The sequence below is a fragment of the Ascaphus truei genome, chromosome 6 (assembly GCF_040206685.1).
Source record: "Ascaphus truei isolate aAscTru1 chromosome 6, aAscTru1.hap1, whole genome shotgun sequence".
NCBI lineage: Eukaryota > Metazoa > Chordata > Amphibia > Anura > Ascaphidae > Ascaphus > Ascaphus truei.
In genome coordinates, this window is record NC_134488.1 from 69,791,821 (window position 1) to 69,814,735 (window position 22,915).

Genomic DNA, 22,915 nt, shown 5'->3' on the forward strand with positions numbered 1-22,915 from the left:
ATATTTCTACTGCTTATCACCAAGATCCAGAGGAAGTTGTTGGACTTTCTCTGGATGGCAAAGCATTGGGTCTCTGCGGGTGTTACGTGCCTCCCTCGGCGAGAGGGCGGCCCGGAGTAGTGTGTGTGCTCTCCCAGGTGCACACCTTCTGCCTCCCATACCTCCCCTGACTCTCCCTTTCAATTGTGATGAAAATGTCGATATCACCCAACCCATGTCATATGTACTGTAGGTAAAAAAATTATCAATCACCCCGTTGAGACCCCTTAAATATGTAACTAGAATTAGTTCACTTCGGCACTAGAAGGGATTGCCCTTTAAGAAGCACACATCTTAAATAAATGATGCACAAATCTTTCCTTCCTCCTCCCGCCCCCTTTCCTTCATTTCAAAATCTCTGCCAGGTCTAAGGTCATATAAGGGCAAATAGACTGAAGCCACAGCTCCAGGAACAGAATTTTCGCTGCTCTACCTCCTAAAGATTTCTAACAATTCCTGCTAATTCTATATTACAAAAATGTAGGGGATAAATTAAATAACAAACATAAATGGTAAACATGCGAAAAACAAACAGACCAAAAAAATGAACCAATGCAACTCTTGGAATAAAGGGGCGAGTCAAAAACCTGAAAAAAGTCCAAAATATAGTGCCAGAAAAGGCTAACTCTAAAATCAGAACCCCCCACCAAACAATTACTGAAAAGAGTCCAATTTGTACAATAAATACGATGGCAGACTTCAAATATCACAGGATGTAGATAGGAGTAACACCATAAAAAAAGCATCTTTTAAGCTTGCTAGTGAGATCGTTTTCCTCCATGAAAACTAGCAATAATGGAGAACACTTATGAGCAGGGCTGCAGACAGATGTCTCAGGTTACGACCGGGCCCCGCCCCCTGTGTCGGCGGTTTTAGACCTCGCGAGCCCCTCTATTTCCCCCTCTCTTCCCCTCACATATATTTTTCTCCCCTGCGTCTGACTCTTACTCCCTCTTTTCCTCACTCACTCCCCCCTTCTCTTACACCCCCTCTCTCCTCTCACTCACCCCATACTCCGTCAATTACCCCACTCTCATTCAATCTTCCCTCCTCACACTCCTTCCCTCCCCCCTCACACGATCCCCCCCCCCCCCACAAAATACAAACCAAAAAAAAACACCGCCCCAATACAAAAAACCTTCCCACCCCCCAAATATATACAAACCCACCCAAAAACATACACAAAAAACCTGCCCCCAAACACATACAAAACCCCCACACCCCAAATACATTTAAAAAAAACTCCAAATATATTAAAACCCCACCCCCAAATATATGTAACCCCCCCACGCCCCAAACACATATAAAAGAGCAATTCCGCTCTTTGCAACATGTCTTCCACCGCAGCAAAGGATTCTGGGTAATGGCTTGCAAATGAGCACTCACGGTGTCACTTTTTATTTCTTGTTCACTTTAACGTGAAAACTACAGAGAGAAGTTAGGATTGCCTGAAGTGGGATTACCTTGGTGTTGTGGGCTATGTTGTGGTCAAAATATGCACCTAAAACTCATTTAAAAATTATTAAAAATAGTTTATGATCTGCTGGTTTTTAAATAATATATTTTTTAAGTACTCTTAAAATTGGGTAAACTTACCAGAACACATGGAACGGGATCAGCTATTATATCTGCTTCTCAGTCCTTTTTGACTCTTTCACATTTACACTACATTTGTGTCTATTTTGCCGAAGTACCAAGCCAGAAACAAAAAACGGATAATTTTGATGATATTTTACCCGATAAACTCTTTGGAGTTCAGAAACTACAGGGTGAAGAGATAGTCTAGCACAGACAACCACTTTCAACTGAGATTTGCTATTCAGAAGAAAAAAAATTCCCATTAATAGTTGGCTTCAGGACTGCTTCAGGTATCTCTTCAACCTATATAGAATTAAGAGAAGAGGGCTTTGGCATTTTAACATACATTTTTGTGGCAAAAAACACAGAAGCGGCCTCTTCAGGAGTTATAAAATATGTTCCTTATTCTTCTGATTTGCAACTAATGTAAAAACCTGCAAACAATTGGTGTAAATGACTACTGTATAACAAAAGATGTCCACTGCCTGTTTTCCCAGGAGAGCAAGATCAATGTCAACTGGCCTTCAAACAAGCAGACATAAAAATAGATGGCCACTAGCAGACCTGCCAAGTGTCACTGATCTGAAGTCAATCTTACTGATCTGGAGCATGAAGCATCAGTCCTTTCATACACCTTTATGGAGCCTCACTCATTGAAGCAACTTAAAAGAATTCCCAAAACGTCATTAATCGGAGTCTTTGGAAAATGACATCTCCACACTTGCTTAAAGGAGAACTGTCCCTTTTGGATGCCAGTGCAAGCATGTAGTTTAAAGTAACTGAAAAATAATGAGCTTTTATAGGGAAAAAGACATGAAAAGAGGAGTTGTGCGTCCCAAAACAAGATGTGTTCCCCCTTGTTCCTGGCATAGACCCTCACTTTCTGCAGGGTAGCCAACAGCTTTCCCGCAGTTTAGAACTAGAGTTTCCACCTTTGCCCTCCCGCCTATCGGTGGACCTGCAAGTCCCCTCTCTTTCCCTTACACTGCCTCCACTCTCTCTCACTATGCCTCTTTCTCTGCCCCTCTCTCACTCAACCCCCCCCTTCATCTCTCATTCACTCAGCCCTCCCTCTCTCACACCCCCCTTCGTCTCTCATTCACTCAGCCCTCCCTCTCTCACCCCTCTCTCAGACTCCTCCACCACCCCATATAATTTAACCTGGAAGGGCCTGCGCTGAGAAAGGGCCCCATGGTGCAGGGGAGCTGGGGCTCCACAGTCAGATGCCGAAGTTGCCCCGACTTCCAGTGCCGGCCGGGTAAACTGGGGAGGGGAGGGAGTTTGTGACAGAGGGCCCCACAGCTGAGGAGAGCTGGAGCCCTGCAAGACACGGAGGCCCCAATGGCGCAACAAGGAAGTTGGGCCTGACCTTCGAGCGGGCCGAACTTTCAGTGTCGGCCCGCAGAGTCCCCCAGTTATGCCTGGTCTGGCACAATTGGCGCCCTGACCTTCAGTTACCTTGATGCAAAAAAACACTGAGTTTGTCTCCACATGGAAAATAAAAATATCACTTGTGAGCACATTCACACGTCTCAGACAGGTCTGCAACCCTTGCTTTCCCCCATTATCTCTTAGCATACGGTGCTTCCACTGCAGCCAGGGATTCTGGGAAATTACATGCAAATGAGCACACCGTGGAGAAATGCTGAGGCTAAAAAACAATTTATGTACCAAGTGAAAAAGTGAAAGTAGCCCAAATCTTCTTTTATTTATTTTTTTTACTTTCTCTCATGGTTGCAGTGCTCAGGCAGTTAACTTCCTAAAGGTTGTAAGATACCATCATGACCTGTGACACAATTGGAAATCAGGCCACATGCTTCCATGAAAATCTAATTGAGTTTATTTACAGCACTGTAGGATAATAAATTACAAAGGCCCTTTCACAAGCATCAACAAGCCTAGCATATTCTTCACATTAGCTGATATCAATTTTTCAAAATGTTGTCTTAAAAATGCAACTGCATCTGCAAGATCAGATGTTATTCTGTTTTCCAACTAACTTCCATCTGTTACGATCAAAAGCAGAACAAACAAGGCATTCTCGTTTCTGATTACTTTTCCGTGCATCTTACTCCATTGGGGACTGTTTTCCAAAGCAAGTGTTAAAGTTAAAAATGGTATGCACATGCTTCTAGATTGAACATGAACAGCTGACATGAGTCCCATTAATTGTGTTACAAATTACACGTAATTGCATTTTAATTTATTCATTTCTTATTTACATCGGAATAGCTTGCATCACTAATCGGACTTAGCATGGTATAATGAATGTGCAGTATATTAAAATTATGCATGTTCTCTGGTAAGGATGACCAGACGTCCTGGATTTGCTGCAAATGTCCCAGTGTCCCGACAATTACTTTAAAATATTACAAATGTTCCCGTTTCGGTAACACTGGAGCTGCTGTGCTATGAGAGAAACATGCAGCCACAGAGGGCGCTGTGAGCATGGCTGCTTCTCCTTACTGTGTGCAGAGATTCCTTTTAGAGTTGGTTTCTGTAAATCTGTGTGTATGTTTGTCCTGGTCAGTGGCTGTGTCTCTGTGCAGGTCTGTCTTTGTCGGTGTGAGGGTTGTGCAAGTCGGTGTGTCTATGTGAGTGTTGTGCAGGTCAGACTGTCTGGGAAATACATTATGTATGTGGAAAGTGTTTCATTTGTATGTGGTGGACGTATCAGGTGTGTGCTTGTGTTTATGGTGCCAACATACAGTACAGATATAGCCGACGTTATTGCATCCATTACTATGTGATAAAAGGGTGTAATCATGTTTGCTACACCTGTATGTATGGGGGTCAGTGACCCCCTCATATCAGGACTGATAAGATGCACTTGGCCCCCAAATAAAAAACCACCAGCCAGCCCCTGGGGAAGTGGTAAGGGGGAGAAGGAAGGGAGAGAGAATGGCTGGGGAGGGGGTGAGAGTGAGGGGAGAAAGGTGGGGGTAGGAGAGAGTGAGAGAATGGTTGGAGTTGGGGGAGAATGGCGGGTGTAGTGAGAAAGAGAGAATGGCGGGGTGAAGGGAGCAAGAATGGCAGGGAGAAGGGAAAGAGAATGGCGGGAAGAAGAGAGAGGGAGAGAATGAATAATACAGCATACATCGGGACGGTATTAGACAAATACCATTATAATATTTATTTTTTTAGTGATGTCATTTATTGTATAAATAATTTTTAATGTGTCCCGGTTTTTAATTTAGAAAATCTGTTCACCCTATCTCTGGTTGTTTTGCAAGGTAAGGTTTGTCTAATAGATTTTCAAATGTAGTTATGCACTAATGTAAATACCAACATGCCCATGATTTGATCACGCTAACGCTTTACATGCATAAGTTACCCCGAACGGCTTTAATGGCATTTTTTTTTACTTCTTACACATGAGTAGTCCATATAGTCTTCTCTGCCTTTTTGACTAAGATCAAGTGTTGATCAAGGAGTATGGCCCTTCACAAAAGCACTGTGTGTGACCATGAACCATAATGGATCATAATTTTAATATTATTATCGTTTATTTGTGAAGAGCCAACATATTGCGCAGCGCAATACAATGGGGTTACAGACTTACAGTATGTATATTACATAAACAGAGTAATATACAGGTGAGGACAAACATGACAAACAGATACAAAGAGGTAATGAGGGCTATGCTCATGAGAGATTGCAGTCTAGAGGCACTGGAGCACGCCAGCACTTGGCAATCAGTCACAAGAGAAAAGACTGTCCGGATCATCTGGCCGTCTGGCTAAGGGCAACCAAAATGTGTGGATCCAGCCTTTTGGTTGTAGTGCATCATGAATGGTAGTTTGCATAGCCTTTTCGTTAAAAAATTACCAGAATATGATAATATTTTACAAGCGATTAAAAAAAAAAAAGGGTACTTTGAAAACATCTGTCAAATCGGGCTCCAAAAATGGGGGTGGGGGGAGTACTCCCAACTGGGGCTTTTTCACTCACAAAGTTATCATCTATTGCAACACATCCTACAGAGAGTCAATAAATATTAGAACTACTGATGGTACCTGAAGGATACATGACCATGAAAAAGTGTACATTGCATGTTTTGCTGCTGGCTGTGTTGTTGCTTTTTTTACATTCTCACAACAAAGGAATAATTTAGTTTGAAAGTGTATGTTTAACTACAAGTAAATCTTAGTGGACATTATTATTGTTAACGAAAGTAGAGAACCCTAAGAGATATGTACAGTGGCTCTTTCCGAGCAAGTAAAATAGTGTCCTGGAGCTCTTCGTCATTCTGCAGAAGCTAGCAAAGTCATCAAGGGGAAATGCGTTCTCATGCCCTGTGCACTTCCTCAGACTCCTGATTAGGCATCTCAATTAAAAAACCCAAAGATTAAGTCTAATTAGCTTTGCTGCTGGTGAAGATTCCTTCTGGGAACAGGAAGTTGGAGAGCCACTGTTTGAAAACCAAACATCCTAATGATCCTTGACATTCAGACTCGAGCTTTATTGGACTGTTTCACTCCTTCATTGCTGAACTGAGCCGTCAAATGTGTTCTGCCGGATCAGGCACCAAATTATAAGTAGACATGAAGCAACTTAATTTCACCTTTTCTTTGTAAATAAGTACTGAATACTTCGCTGGATTCACAAGAACAGCAAAGATCAAATACAATGAGTGTTTGTATGTCTTACACAGATCCACAAACTTGCATCATTCGCCTCATACAAGGGCTAAACTGCAGACAAGGATTCTGGGTAATACCATGCACATCAGCAGTCTATGGGCATGTTAATGTTCGCTTTCTCTCTAGTTTATTACATGGATTTGCCTTGAGGTTTTTGTTTGCTGCATTAAACAGTTTATACTGCTTACCCTGGGTCATTACAGAACAGACTCTATTAACCCTCTCAAAGCCAGTTGTTTTACCCTTTAAAACTCACAAGTTACCGTCTATTCACTAGCTCTGCATTGTGAAGCTGGTCATGGCTACTAACCATACACACAATTAGGTTATGGTGGGTAAATAAAATGGTTTTTTTTTAAAAACAATCTACCATACGAAGTACAGCAAAGATAAAATACCCATGATTGTGTTTGCACGCTTCTTGGCATTTTAGCTAGATCAAGGGTATCTTGGCTGTTCGTAAAGCATTGTGAAGCACAAATGTCTATGCAGCCCTGGTTATCTTTGGAAGTCTCCTAGTACAACAGCATCTAACCGTGTTAGCTGCAGTAGGTGATACTGTAGGTGCACTTTGCACAATACACTACTATCGGAATGCACCTGTAGCAGAATTGAGCACAAACCAAGTGTGGACATGGGCTTACTTTCATTGGAGCACATTACATGGGCCTTTTGGTTAAGCAGGGAGTGCGCCAGAATTTATATTCTCCTTGATCTTCTGGTGCTTTAAGATCTGCACACAAAGCACACCAGCAACTGAACTGATCACTGTGTCACCTGAAGGTGAATGGTTCTTGGGGTCTATCTGGCAATATTGGGTGAGTACATTCCCCTGATATACAAGTACAGATCATTATAGCCAAATATAGTCTAAAAATGTCTCTTTAAGTAATGCAGAGTTCAGACAATAGACGACCACCTACCAAATTGGGCTTGCAGAGTAAAAACTGTTTAATGCAGCAAGTGAAAGGTCTAGAGTGTCCATGTAACAAAGAAGACAGCCATGCCTGTTGGGTGCTCATTTTCGTGTTACTACCCAGAGTCCATTTCTGTAGTTTAAGTACTGTATGTATGACAGGTGAGAATGTGATGCGTTAAGGATGTTTATGCACCTGTAGAAAACATGCAAACACACTCATGGATGTTTTATGTCTGCTGTACTTTGTACCAATTAGAATCCAACTGGGTGTCTGGATGCAACTACAGTGTGCTACCAGCTTCACAATACAGATACAGAATCAGTGACCATGATCAAACTGATGATGGATGAAATGGCTGTTTGTGAGTGGGTCCACTGATGCTGCGTCTCCCTTGCCTTAGATGTAGCTGTACAAGATGGGTAATGCAGAAAGCTCTTGGGAATCCACACAATAAAACCACACAGGAGATTAAATATGACATGCTTGCTGTGTGCTCATTTGCAGGTCACTACCCAGAGTCCTTATATCCACCAGGACTACTTTATAATCTGACAATGGGGGGAAATAGGCAGGTTTGTGTACACATGGAAAACATGCAAACACACTCATGGGTATTATATCTCTGCTGCACTTTGGACGCTGAAAGTGTTTTGCCATTTTTTAACCACAATAATCTAACTGTGTGTCTGGTTTGTAACCACTAGCAGCTTCACAATGCAGAATCAGCGACCAAACTGATGAGTGCAAAAGGACAAAACAGCTGTCTCTAAGTGGGTCTACTGATGTTGTACTTCCTTGTCCCAAGCTTTGTTGGAAACACTGTGTAATACAACAGGCAAAAGGTCTAGGGAATCCACATAATAAAGAGAATAGGAAGTTAGATGTGACATGTCTATGGATGCTCATTTACATTCCAGCAACTATGCCCCCTGAATGACATGTACAAATAGGGTGTATGGAGCAGGTGTGAGGACCTGCGGAAAACATTCAAACACATTTGTGGGTGTTTTATTGTTGCTGTATGGTGGAAGAATTGTGTCACCTTACTTGCCATAACGCAAGTGTGTCTGGATTCAGAAAAAAATGATTATTGTAGAGTTTTTTTTCTTCTATACCTAGGATATCCTTCTGCCTCTCCCTCAAGAGACTAACAATTAGAAACTATTCAAGAATGTGCAGCATATTCCTGTTCCTTGCATACGTTAAAGCCTGTATGTTTCATGTGCTCAAACAGTGCCCAGCTCACTTAACAGAATCCGGAGAATTAATGCAAAGCAAAACATATCCAGTCTCCATGCAATGTTCAGAAGGGACATTGTTTCTGACGATTTATCCTCAAGAGAGAATTTTGATGTACTGTATATGTCTTTACATTACAAATTCTTATTTGAACAGAAGTGTTGTATTGTTAGCTCTTCCATTAAAACGTTCCCAAGAAATCCGTAATTCAACATAAGGCTGTTTATGGCTCCTACTCAGCAGCAATAAGAGTCCGCCACTCATATAATTGATGGGGACTTTTTCCAGGATTTAATTACATTAATTGTTATGACAATAATAATAGTAATCATGCATGATTAAGCAGATTGACCAAGAATATAAAGAAGTAATTCATGTACTACTTTTAATGGGCTTATCTAAACTGATAGTGGTTATAAACATTAATTACAAAATCAATCAGGGAAAAGCTTTCAATCAAAGCTCTTCTTTGGACGAGCATTAAGCACCCTCTTATGTTTCCCCAAGATAAAAGATTGTTCCCCTGCTGCATTAGAGAAAAGAAAAAGGGGGTCAATTAAGTAAGGCCGTGGAACAGAATGATGAGAAATTATTCCACAGGGTATCTAAACGTAATAGATAACTTTCCATTTAACTATTCACTTTTGTTCTCTCATTAAAGAAGTAATATAATAGTATATTGCAGAAAGTAAAAAACATTATTAATGATATGATTATGTAGGACTTAAGATGGTGCGTGCATCACTTAGCTGTATTTTGCTGTCCTGTCTTCACTTATATTAGACAGATGGTCTTCATTTAAATTAGAGGCACCACTCACAACCCCTTTAATAATAATAAAGTACAGTACATCAGTAAGATTTGGGGGGTCTGAAGCCTAGTACAATTACATTCACCAATGATTCTTCTCTGTGCTACACAATATAACACATTTTACAATATAACACTTGAGCAAAGCCATAGACAACACATTACGCACCTTGCAGAGTGGCAATCCATGAAGAATACAATGTTACAGTACTGTACCTTACCAAATCTTGTACAGAACCAAACCTTGAACAGTACTGAGCCACAAATGACATCAAACCTTATACATACCAAACCTTTTACCGCACCGAAATGTAAACAATGCCAATGTTCATATATACAAGCATTGCACAATAGCAAACTATGAACAATTACATCATGTATTAAACTCATTCTGATTAGCTATGTCACATGCACCCATAATTAATTGAAATAGATAGATCGGAGTAAAAGTAGGGGATTAGGAAGAAGAAGAGGAGTAAGATTTAAAGCTAATTTTACGAATGACATGCTATTAATAAGCATGTAGTGCTATGCTTTATTTACACTACGCTATACCATACCGGTCACATCCGTCTCACTAAGGGCCAGATCCATAGAGGTCTGTTATTGACTTTACTAGCCACAGTTAACGCCTTATTAAGTATTAACGTGTATTTTCAAAGCTCCCTAACATCAGGTTAAGTACCATTTGCTTCTGGAAAGGGAATTGCGTTACAATAATAGCCATTAGTGCTAATGATATGCAAACGAGGCGTTCCCCCACTAACGAGTATCCACAAAGGTCCATTAAAATGAGCACAGAATTTAATGAGACGATAGTTAAGTCATACCTAAAGGTGGCGTTACTCTCATCCACTCCATGTTTGCTGCTCCTCTCCAGCAAAATGCCATGTTTAGGTGAAACACACTTAACGCGATCCATGGTATTTGAAGGTAACGCGAGCCGTGCTGACTTAACATGGCCTTAAGCATATGCTAATGAGCTATACAACAGCCGTACATTTTTTGCATATAATTAGCTTTGTGGATACACGTTAACGTGAGGGGAAATGTGTTGATCATTTTGATAACGGACCATTATTAGCAGTGCGTTAACACACCTCTATGAATCTGGGGTTTAATTCAATATAACGAAGCAGCTGTTCGCAACATTATCGGCCAAAAACTCCCATTGACTTCCTATTGCATTACCCCCTAGTGCAAGTCTCGCTCAAAGGTTCAATTAACTTTCACTCTTAGAAATGCAATTAAAACAACAAGTAACTCATTTGGATCTTGGAACTGTAAGACCTACAGATCATGACGTTGATGATGCTACAGTGGGAAGGTCAAATTTCCTTAAAAATAGTGAAAACCATACATTTGAACTAAACCTAGTAATAATCCCGATAACAGGACATTGTCTGGCAGTACATCTTTACTCTCTGGTGATTGACGGTGACAAATAAGTGAATGATGGGAATTCAGTGCCATGCAACCACAGTACCTGCATTGGTGGTGGAGATGTTAATTTCAGCAAACTGCTTGGAATACAGGCTAAAATCGGACACTCCATTCACAGCCTCCACCCGAATCGTATAGTTGACATGTGTTAGCAAATTCACCAAGGTGACAGTCCGATCAAGTAATCCGATCTGCTGAGGCACGAAACCAATGCTGCTGCCACATGCCTCACACTGCTGAAAAGCCACATAGCATCTGTCGCAGAAGACGTTATATGCAAGATCGCCTCTGCCTCCTGTGTCCAATGGAGCACTCCAGTCTAAAACCAAGGTTGTCTGCTTCATGCTATAAACCAGGCCTCTTGGAGCAGATGGTGGACCTAATAAAAAAAAACAGAATTAAAAATATTATTAATTTATTCCCAAAATTGGAGAGATGTATTATCCAGGAGCAAAACTGGCGCAAAGAAATGTCCATCTTGCCTATACAGGTATGCACCAATGTATTGGGGCACGTGCTAATTTGTGGTCAGTGTTGCGATTTGGGAGTGTCATGGAGTAGGCGAAGTTGATCGCCACAAATGTTATAATGGGAAACAGTACAAAGAAACAGCACCAATACCTCCAAACATATAATAAAACCTTAAATAAAGCGATATATCTTTAAAACACACACAACCCTTTTGCTGACAGAGAGGCCCGCGACGCTTAAAACCATCCAACGTTTTATAAATACTTGATAATGTGACGTGTCAAATGTTACTCCTGTTGCCCCATTTTGTTCCCTTTTTTTTGCACTACAAAATCAGACAGGTCTTGAGGGCAATAAGCCTCCCTGCTTAACAATCTTGATTAACCCTATTGCGGCCGGAGGGTTCTTACATATTTTGTAACAAGGGCAAAGAAATAAAGAAGTGCACCAAAGCACACTGTTGTGTAGAAAAGGAATGGTTCAATAATAACATGAACAAAAAAAGGAGAAGCTGTGATCACTATCCTTTCAAAATGATTGCAATATTCCATTGCAGAATAGGCTTTTTAACCAGAGAGGTGCAGTTCTACTAAACTGTGTTAACCTGTAGCGCACCGTGAAGGTCATCCTTTCAATGGGCCTTAAGCTGCATGGAGCTCTCCACTATATCTGTATACAGGTTTACTTTAAAAAGTAAAACTCATGTACACCACGCTTCATCGCATAATCCTGCAAACAAACGTTAAGTTCAGTGGGATATGTTTCTGATACAATACAGGGATAAAAGCACCATACAGAGAGACGAAAACTGCGAGCACAACGGGTGCTGTATATGAAGACTTGCATTTTCAAAAAGAAATGAAAGTGTGCATTGCGTTAAAAATGAACTTACTTACCTGAAATCATTAGCGACGTGTGATGGTCTTTACACGTGTTCTCGCTCTGCATGCCTGTCTTCTTAGTATTTGTAAGGAGCGTGCCATGTGAAATGTATATGTACATAAATGAGTTGCAAGTCCTAATGTAACTCAATTAAAAAGTACATGAATTATGGACATATGTAAATGTTTCTCCCCTTACCATGATCCTCTTATCTTACCATTAATCAAATGAACAGATAGTCAATGACATAATTTGCTCACCGATGAAGCCTCACATAGACAATATTCATACAAATGGATCCACTAAGAAATGTTTGTGTCGCCCTGCATTTGTTGTATACGCAAAGAAAAAGTAGGTGGGCAAATTTTGACATTGACATTTATGACGCAGAAAATGTGCGCACGCTTGCAGTTTAAAATGACATATCATTTACATAGGGGCTCCATAGACAACAACCAAACTCCACTCCCTAGCGTCGTGGTTTTCTTTGTGAAAAATACATTAACACATTGACACACACCTAACACATAAGAAATGTGTTATATACACTGGCATATGGAGACGCACATACTTGCTATTGTTCTGTGTGTCTGTTTTATGACAGAATCACTGGTAGTGATGTTTTAACCCCCCATGTCTCTGTTCCAAACATAAAAGAGGAAACACAGAGCGCACCAACGGTTGGTAAATATTACATTATGCAGTACAGATATAAGCAAGTAGAAACTTATATTCAGTGTAGCTGCAGTTCAGTAGATTCAAATAAAATGTGCCCGTGTTGCCAAGTAAAGAGTCCAGGTGGAAGGAGGAGAAGGGTGGGTTAGGATTGTTGAGCCTGAAATCCTGCACGCTGGGATCAGCTTCTACTCGGTGATGCTTCCTTGTTCAAAGGTCCCACATGCACTTCATTAGTGCACGTCTCACTTGCTCACACCTTCTTCCGATCATGGATCTCTCCAACGCCTGACGAAGCACTGCATAGTGTGAAACGCGTTGTGGTAGCAGCCCCCTCCTTGTTATCCTGTGTACTTGCGCATTGAGAGATCCACGATCGGAAGAACCCGGAAGCATCTCCTTGGCCCCACCCCCAGGCTCCTGACTCCTCCTCCTGATGGAACCTGGTGGGTAGTTTTGACTTACCTCCAGCCGGTGGCGGAGGTTGAGGAGGACTGCGGCGGAGGTTGAGGAGGACTGCGGCGGAGGTTGAGGAGGACTGCGGCGGAGGTTGAGGAGGACTGCGGCGGAGGTTGAGGAGGACCGCTGCTCCCACCGCTACCAAGATGTCGCCGTGGTCCTCCTCACCCTCCGCCGCCAGCTGCAGGTAAGTCTCTTCTGCTGCTCTGCTCCTCCCGTTCTCCAAGAGGAGGACTGAGGGAGCAGAGCAGAATAGAAATTACCAGGCAAGTCCCAGCACCCTGGGCCGTTTCCGGGTAATTTCCAGGTACTTTAAATATGGCCGGGTACGGGGTAATTTCCGGCCACCTGGTACATCACTAGTTAATCTCATTATTATTATCTTTTATGTATATGCTGCAGCGAATTACAATGTGGAGACAGGAACAAAACATAAAATACATACAACTTAAAACCTAAAGAAGTAATAGGCAATGAGGACCCCGGACCCAGAATCTTACTCTAAAAGTGTTGAAAGTCATTTGGAAAATCCATCTATTAACATCAGCGTATCAAGGTGTTCAGAGAGGAGTTACTGTACTTGGCATACTCCCTGTAATGAGCGTTTATGACTTCTTTTTCTCCACTCTTCGTGCATTAATTAAACTGCCCGGCTAAATCTGTACTAATGTTGTTTGCCAAAGGAGCTCATTTCAAATCTATGAAACTTTGTAAAAGAAAAAAAAAACTTGAGGCAGTAAAATAAACTTGAGGCAGTAAAATAACTAGTAAATGACTAATATGCTACACGGTAAACATTTTGCTTCTCAGTGAGTTTAAGACACCTGTGGCGGACAGTCAAGGGTTTAATACAGTCGGCACAAACCAAGATATCTCCCAATTCCAAGGCCAGTTTAAAGAACGGTGCGTCGTATGATTCAATAAAAAGTAAACGGCAACTTACGGGTGCAGGTGGTGGAAGGAGAATCCAGAGGTGAGCGATAGTAGTTCTTCTCACAGCTACAAATAGTAGATGCTTCTTGATTAGTGTAACTATGCTGAGGACAAGGAGCGCAGAGCGGGAGTCGACTTGACATCTTGTAAAACCCAGGAGGACAAGCTTTGGGGAGAAATAGACACAATTAGATAAATGCAGCAATAACAGGCACATACTGCAGAATATTGTTTATGCCAAACATTCCAACACACATGTGTAGGTGCATGCAGAAATCATTATCCATTCTCTTCCGGATAGTAACGCAAGGAAGAGGTACCTCTCCCCACAGACAGAGAGAGTATACAATACCAAGTAACGTGCACTCCCCAGACTATCTTAATTAAGGAAGTATAGGTACATGGACTGTGACTAGCAGAAGAGACACCTCCGCATGGAGAGAATGTTTAAGGGAATAACTGGGTTACCCCTAATATTGTAACTGGTAGTCTTAATGAATGTTAAAATAATTGTTTTTAATGATATATGTAATTAAATATAAAATAAATGGGGACGGATAAAAACACATATGGAGACATGATGTGTAATTGGTGCAAACCACCAACGCTTGGGGCTATAATAGCTACGTATGCTCAGCTAACACTACTACTAAGCTAAGATTTGCCACTACTATTCAGTCAGCCTATTATAGTAGATTTATAATCCAACACTAATGGGAAAATAAAGGTTCATCAGTGGGGTTTTCTATACGAGTAGGTGAATGAATCTATGCTAGATGTAACATTAAACTCAGTCCCACTATACCACGTCTATCCCTTGGCTTTAGGCCTCTCCTACAGTATATTCTCTCTTCCAGATAGACATGCAGTGCACCGGATATGACTATGAAATACTTTATATGTTTAATCATGCATACAAGAAACAAACATTTTTTTTCTTGTATCAAATAAAATAAATGTGTTAATTGGGCGTCTGTCATTTGATTCAGAGATTTAGACAAAGAATCTCATGTTAATACAGACCTTGTAGACAAGACATAAGAAAAAGGGGACACATGGCATTATCAGATGAAGAATTGTATACATTTCACTGTAATGTGAATCAAGTCGCTATTCCTCATCTTCTCTTACAATCACTTCCTTAATGCGCACAAGTCAAAAACTACTCAAAGAGCCATACTACACAGGTGCAAGTTCAAAATGTCTTTAGCATTAAGTTAAACTTTCAAGTTCCAGTGGATCGCCGGCACCAGAAAGCCACTGGAAATCAAGCACTTATGGGTCATTGCGATCACTTGACTCAACCAGGCTCCGAATGCCGGAAGTGGAGGGTGCTTCACTTCCATTTCTATCGGGCTGGCCATTCCATTGGCTGCATTTTAGGCTAGAAAGGCCCCAAATGACTGCTTCACATATGTAGAATAAGGCCCAAAGTTTTAATGTAAAATATGTGCACTGGTCCCACGAGCCAAATAGTGAGTGGCAAACTGATCATCGTACAGTAGCATTGTTGGCCTCATTCAGTAGCTCACAATCAGTAATGCTACCCGGCGCAGTTTTGATCTCTCTGAAACTTTTTTGCTGAATGTGCCCCAAACTGCAATTTTTTCTAGTAAAAAGTAGCCTTCCTATTTTGTAAGTTTTCGAGCTTGTCAGATTGTTTTCTGCGCTCCCCTTATACTTCTCTATCTCTTTCTGCTTAGGGATCCTGGAAAGATTCCCGGGTGGGTTGAGCAGCAGATAGCGGGCTCCGAAGTAGTGCACCGGTATTTTTGGTGCATATACAGTAGGAGTCCGAGTGTCACGGTAGTATCACAACCGTTTATTATCATGATTTATCTACTTGTGAGAGAGCGCCTTAATCTTTTTGTTATGTTTTTTTTTAGTGGTGCCAGTATACCTGTGGGGTTTTAAATGGTTCAGTCATGCTGGCCAATAGGAAGCTGCAACGGATGACATCACAGCTTCCTTTTTGGCTTGCGGGACATTTAAAGCTGCCATTATGTTAGGTACACAGTTTCTCTGACTGCAGAGATACCGGCACCGCTACCGAGGTAAGTATCTCTGAAAGCAACGGGTTCCTGGAGCTGAAATTAACACAGTTCAGCTCCGGAGATCCCCTGCTTCAAACCTGTTCTGCAGCTTTAACCAGATGGGGGGATTAACGGGAAGGAGGAGACGACTTTGGAAATCACAGCTGCATTCTTATCTTGGCCAGATAACTTTACCTAGCCTCTAACACAACCAATATTTATTTTATAGTCCCTGGTATTTGTCATTGTGCTGACTGTAGTTTGGCTTTCAAGCTAACATTTGGAAAATTATTCAAAATAAATTGAAATGTAGAAACAACACTTGAAAATGGTAGAGATGTTACTGAGTGCTTTGATTTTATTACAATATATGTTGCTAAGTTATACAAGGAAAATTAAGCCTGCACTTGGTCATTATAAACCCCCAGTAGTATGGCAAACATTAGGCTCCTCTTTCAACTTCACCTCTAACATTTGTTCCTCCGCCTATTTTACATTCACAAACCACTGCCTTTATTCACTACTGAACCTCTACACTGCATGCTTCAATGTCACTGCTTCCAAGGAGCATGCAAGTAGCATGAGTTCTCTGGGGCAGGAGAGGGATTAAGGCAGCATTTCATATTTGGGTGGCAAAGAAGTACATCTTTTAACACATTGCATGCCCTCCATGCCCCCTATGTAATTTAAAGTAGTCTCAGAATAGATAATATTGCCATTTTAGGACAACTGATTTTGCGTTGATGAAATTCAGATGCTCCCGGCACACAGTAATAACCAAGAGGGTGTTAGGACACATGAGTAGTTTCTTTACTGGGAGAGTGGTGGCTGGTGGATGGTCGGTGTTGGGGTCCAGAGACTTATCATTAGAGCTCCTCAGAAATGTTTTTGGATCTCTCTTCTCAGCCTCTACAGGCAACATTACCAAGTTGGCATTGCAGTCTGATCGTAACAGAGCTTGCTGCCTGAGACACACACACTTTCTCTTACCTTCTCATTAACAGCACGCTGCAGCTGCATGAGCCACCTAATGGCAGGAGGATAAATTGCAGCTGCAGTTCCTCTCTGCTCCCGCCAAAAACGGGACATTGGAACGTGATAGTCAGGACACGGGACATTAGTGTAAAAACCAGGATGCCTAGTCACCCTCATACTAGGGCATGAAAAACCACAGACAAAGTTTATGGAGGTGGGAAATATCGGAAACTTCTCTTGTATACAGTATGTATACTCTTACATAGTTATATAGTACAGCGGTGCGCAAACTCCCCGAGCCTGCGCCCCCACTTACTTGCTCCCTCCTCGGTCGTGCCCCCCCCGCGTCTAATGATGCGTCATGTCACATGACCCGCGGCGTCATTTGACAACGCCTCACACAGACGGCTGAAACAAGGTAAGTGGAGTGTTGCTTGTGGGCCTCACGCGATCCCCCGGCATTAAATGAAATGCCTGGGGGAAGAGTGCGGGGCCTCTGCAATCGCCCGCGCCCCCCCAGAAGAATCTCCCGCCCCCCAGTTTGCGCACCGCTGACATAGTAGATGAGGTTGAAAGAAAACATACTGTACATCCATCAAGTCCAACCAATGCTAAATTTAGACAGCAGATACTATTTGTATTTACAGTACATTGATCCAGAGGAAGGCAAACAAAAAAAACCCAGTGAAACATCATCTTGCGTTATAATTCTAAGCCTACACAATAAAACCAGATTCATTTTTAAAACAAAACACTGCAAAAAATGTAATATATTTGTGAGGGGGTGTGTAATTTTTATATTCTCGCTACTAGAGAAGCCTGCCATGCCATACATTGTGGAAAGCACTGCTGCCCCACCCCCCCCCTCCCTCTCCCCCGGGCAGTGAAAGGGTTACAGTCTTATCTTTAGAATGATACGTTTTCTCACATACACCGAAGTTCAGCATACAGTACTTGACACCTTAGGAATAGCTGCACTGTGACCCGAAAAAGCTTTTGTTGCAGCTTTCTCTCCTTCTCTCTATCCAAAAAGTTCCCAAATTTATGCTGCTATCAAATTAAAGCAAAAAAATGCTTGGTAGACGTGTTTATTTTAGGCGCCAAAGTACATTTATTCATCGATAGCAAGAAAAATGATTATACTTTAAAGCACAAACAGTGAAAAGAAATCATGAATTATGGAGAATTGCAACAGGTGCAAAGCAGCTATCCACATTTCTCAGGTTTAAAGCAATATTAATTGTCCTGCTGTAAAACGCTTCTTTCTGCAGAGGTCTAGACTGGTACATTAGTAAACATTGTTGAATGGAAGGTATCCTAAATTGGAGCCTAACAAGATCCACAGCACTGTAATCCAATGAATGTGCAATAATGTTCATCAGAAGGTATGTATATATATATATATATATATAATCAAAAAATAAATAGATGATACCGTTCTGTGGCTAACGAAATGCTTTTATTTGTGCGAGCTTTCGAGATACACTGATCTCTTCTTCCGGCGATGTTACAATGAATGAAGCAAGCAAAAGCTATACTATAAACAGTGTCTATTGGAATGTTATCTGTGTTGGTACTTCCCCCGGTGTGGATGTGTTTTATGGCTGGAGGTGTCAAAAGGTTCCTGAAAGCAAGTGATGAAAGAGTGTGTATGTGTATCAGTGTGAATAAAAATGAATGGAGAGCCCACAGTATATACACATACTTATACTCCTTGTTTTTCCATCCCTATACACCAATAGGGACCACATAGTATCCACGCACACTTTTAGTTGTGCTACTAACTCTCACATTTCCATACCCACCCACAACATTTATATCCACTCCCACTCCACACACACCCTTTGTAAAGCACTGTATATACTGTGGGCTCTCCATTCATTTTTATTCACACTGATACACATACACACTCTTTCATCACTTGCTTTCAGGAACCTTTTGACACCTCCAGCCATAAAACACATCCACACCGGGGGAAGTACCAGCACAGATAACATTCCAATAGACACTGTTTATAGTATAGCTTTTGCTTGCTTCATTCATTGTAACATCGCCGGAAGAAGAGATCAGTGTATCTCGAAAGCTCGCACAAATAAAAGCATTTCGTTAGCCACAGAACGGTATCATCTATTTATTTTTTGATTATTGAAGCTCGGCTAACAAGATACTGATACCTCTACATGAATATATGTATATATATAGAATACAGACAAGACTGCGCCTATAAGTGGATATAAATCCTTGGCTAAATGTTATACATATGTCCAAATAATATAGAAATATAGAAATTGCCCAAAAAATACGGGCTATTAAAATGATGACATAATTACTAGATGATGATATAGCAAACTAGATAATAATTGATGTATTAATTAAAGATAAGTGTGTATGTCTAGATGTTGCTAATATATATACAATGCTAAATTGAAATGTATATGACCAAATAAATAGATAGGACAAGGGATAATAACAAATAAAAAACAACAATAAAAAATCAATAAAATTGTGGATCCAAATGCATAGACCAGTATTGAAAGTCCAAATATGAATGGATCAGTCGTTTGATCTTGCTGCAAACAGGATCCGGCTGCCTTCCACAGGGAACCAACGAATTCCAAGTCAATCTGTACAAAAAACACAAAAAGAAAGCGCCCAATCCTAGTGCAATATGTCCAAAAAAAATACACATTTATTATCCCTAAAAATCCAACAAAATGCTTACTCACAAACAACAAAGTAAAAACAGCGGTTTATGAGGTATACTCATGCACCAGACGAGGATTCAGCTGCTCAGCTCACTCTGTATCTTCACCGCATGGGATCTCAGTGCTCCTCTGGGTCTCCGTCCAGCAGGAACTCAGGAAGCGACACTGTTGTTCAAATTGTCCTCCGGAAACAAAACTAGCGTGTATCTAGTTCCGGGCAGAAATGTGTACTGCATGCGAGCTGGAAATTGCTGCCTATGGCGTCTTACAAGTCCAGGATGCAAAGGTGAGTGCCCACATTAACAACGCGACATACATCCTACGCGTTTCTTCACATTACGTGATTTCATCAGGGGATGGCATCCTGGACTTGTAAGACGACATAGGCAGCAATTTCCAGCTCGCACGCAGTACACATTTCTGCCCGGAACTAGATACACGCTAGTTTTGTTTCCGGAGGACAATTTGAACAACAGTGTCGCTTCCTGAGTTCCTGCTGGACGGAGACCCAGAGGAGCACTGAGATCCCATGCGGTGAAGACACAGAGTGAGCTGAGTAGCTGAATCCTCGTCTGGTGCATGAGTATACCTCATAAAACGCTGTTTTTACTTTGTTGTTTGTGAGTTAGCATTTTGTTGGATTTTTAGGGATAATAAATGTGTATTTTTTTGGACATATTGCATTAGGATCGGCCGCTTTCTTTTTGTGTTTTTTGTATATATATATATATATATATATATATATATATATATATATATATATATATATATTAATATTAAAATATAAATTCATCAAATAAAAAAAGAAGAGAAACGTAATTAGTAAACATGCTATATGTATTTATATATCCATTGGGAACACGCTTGCCAACTAAGCAAAAGGCCTACAGTGATATAGAAGCCGTAAGGCAATGAGGTCTGCATATGAAGGACAAATACAGTTTGCTGTGATACACGACAAAGACAAGAAGCTCATGAATGCATTTATGTCTTCCACTGTTCCTCCTCATTTACCCCATGCCCATTGTCACATACAGTACCATACAGTGCAGAGGAGGATTCTGGGTATTAGCATGTAAATGAGAACACAGTGTGTCACCCTTAGATTCCTATCCATTATTTGAACATGGATATTATGCAGCCACTATCAAAATCCCAATGCAGAAGCTGTAACCAAGCTCATACTGTTAATGAGGTAAAAAGGGTGAAGCAGCTGCCTGTGAGCGAGGTTTCTCATCCTGCAGTCTCCAGGTTTTTCTGTACACGCTGTATAAGACAGGAGGCATTTTATGGTTAGGTGTGTTATCATTTGTTATGTCATTACCCAGATGAGTGACGTGACAATGGGGTGAAGCAGGTTTGGGAATGTGTGGAAGACATGGAAAGATGGAAAGATTAATTTGTCTTGTAGGATAAAGGATTTGTATCACTGTTATATCCCCATAGCCAGATTGCTTTATCTTTGATGCAATTCATTTCCTTTTTCCTTATGTAGCCATGGCTTGTTTGGCAACCAGTCTGCCCTCCCTGGCAAGAGAAGACAGTCCAAGTACCAATTATGGGTTTTCCCCACACAGGCAGCTTACTTGAGTGACAGGGGAGGAGGTGGGGCTACCTCTGTGTTCTGCCCAATCCTGGGTTCAGACCTAGTACATTCTCCCTACTGTAATTAAGTGAGTTGCAACCCCAAATTCATTAGTGTCTCTATCGTTAAGAGAGACAAGATATTACACAGGGCTGCTGTGCACTGACAGGCCCTGGTCCTCTTCCCTAAGGGGGAGAGTGAGTGATTACCTTTTCCGCTGGTCCTACTAGAGGGCTGGGGAAGAGCAGGGACTGCTGCGGGGGCTCTTGACCCGCAGTGAAGGTCCAGGGACTATCCTAAGTTTGGAGACCAGATCAGAGACTGTATTGGGCAGGGACTGCCTTGATACTGTGTTTGCAGAAGAATAAAAACGGTTCCAGTTATCTATACCTCCCGCCCGGTGCGTAATCTTTCTGGGGGAAGAGGAGACCGTTTCTACTGTGGGAGATCACCTCCATACATCTGGAGCCTACAGCAGATGGAGGCGCTGTGTACCATGGAGTAAATGTCATGTATATACCCCAGAAGCCTGTCTATCGGCGGACCACTCAGCATTCTGTGAGCCAACAGGTAGCATGCACCATATACCTGGTAACAGGGGAATCTCCCATTGGGTGGGGGAAACACTGTTACACTTACAACTGCATCAAGTGCCAGGATCTTTTTAAGCAAATGTCTTACGTTTAACCAGTGTTAATTAAAGGTTCAAGTTAAACCATCCCAAAGCTTTTTGATACTAATATAAAAAGTTAACAAAATGACTGAGAGACAGAATTTGATAAACCTATTACACTACGCAGCTGACTTAACTCATAACTTTTATTGACTCACTGCAAACCATGATCAGCAACACTAAACTAGATGTCGAGCACGGAGACTAAGAGAAGCAAACTGAGGAACCCAAGGGAAATGTAATATGCACAATTTGCGAATCACGCAAATAATTTTGCAAGCATTTTTTTGTTTCACCAAAATTTGCAACACTGATTATCACGGACAGCACACCTGTGAGTATGTGACTTGTATATATGACAAGGGTTAATACACACAGTTATCCAGCTGATCCACTTTTCGCCTACGCAATATCCCTCAAATAATATCCCCCCTCAATCTGGCACAATGTCATAGTTACATAGTAGATGAGGTTGAAAAAAGACATGCGTCCATCAAGTTCAACCTATGCTAAATTTCGACAACAGATATTTTATCCTATATCTATACTTACGTATTGATCCAGAGGAAGGCAAACAAAAATCCCCAGTGTCATATCATCCAATGATATCTCATAAGAGGAAAAATAAATTCCTTCCTGACTCCAAGCATTGGTAATCAGATTACTCCCTGAATCAACATCCTTCCCATGAATACTTATTTGGTATTTACGGGTATGCCTTTCCTTTCTAAAAACATGTCCAACCTTTTTTTTTTAACAAATCTATTGTATCTGCCATCACAATCACCATGGGTAATGGATTCCACATTTTAACTGCCCTTACTGTAAAGAACCCTTTCCTTTGTTGCTGGT

General features: G+C 41.3%; 1 protein-coding gene across 3 annotated transcripts in view; it reads right to left on the bottom strand.

Annotated features, from left to right (window-relative positions):
* The window catches only part of EPHA10 (EPH receptor A10), a 304,331-nt gene that overhangs the window by 140,366 nt on the left and 141,050 nt on the right, over nt 1-22,915 (bottom strand). For all 3 annotated transcript variants that reach the window (XM_075604750.1, XM_075604752.1, XM_075604751.1), the window contains exons 4-5: nt 14,103-14,258; nt 10,716-11,051 (exon numbers count right to left, since the gene is read on the bottom strand). In XM_075604750.1, the coding sequence (XP_075460865.1) occupies nt 10,716-11,051; nt 14,103-14,258 (492 nt within the window). The remainder of the gene's footprint in view (nt 1-10,715; nt 11,052-14,102; nt 14,259-22,915) is intronic.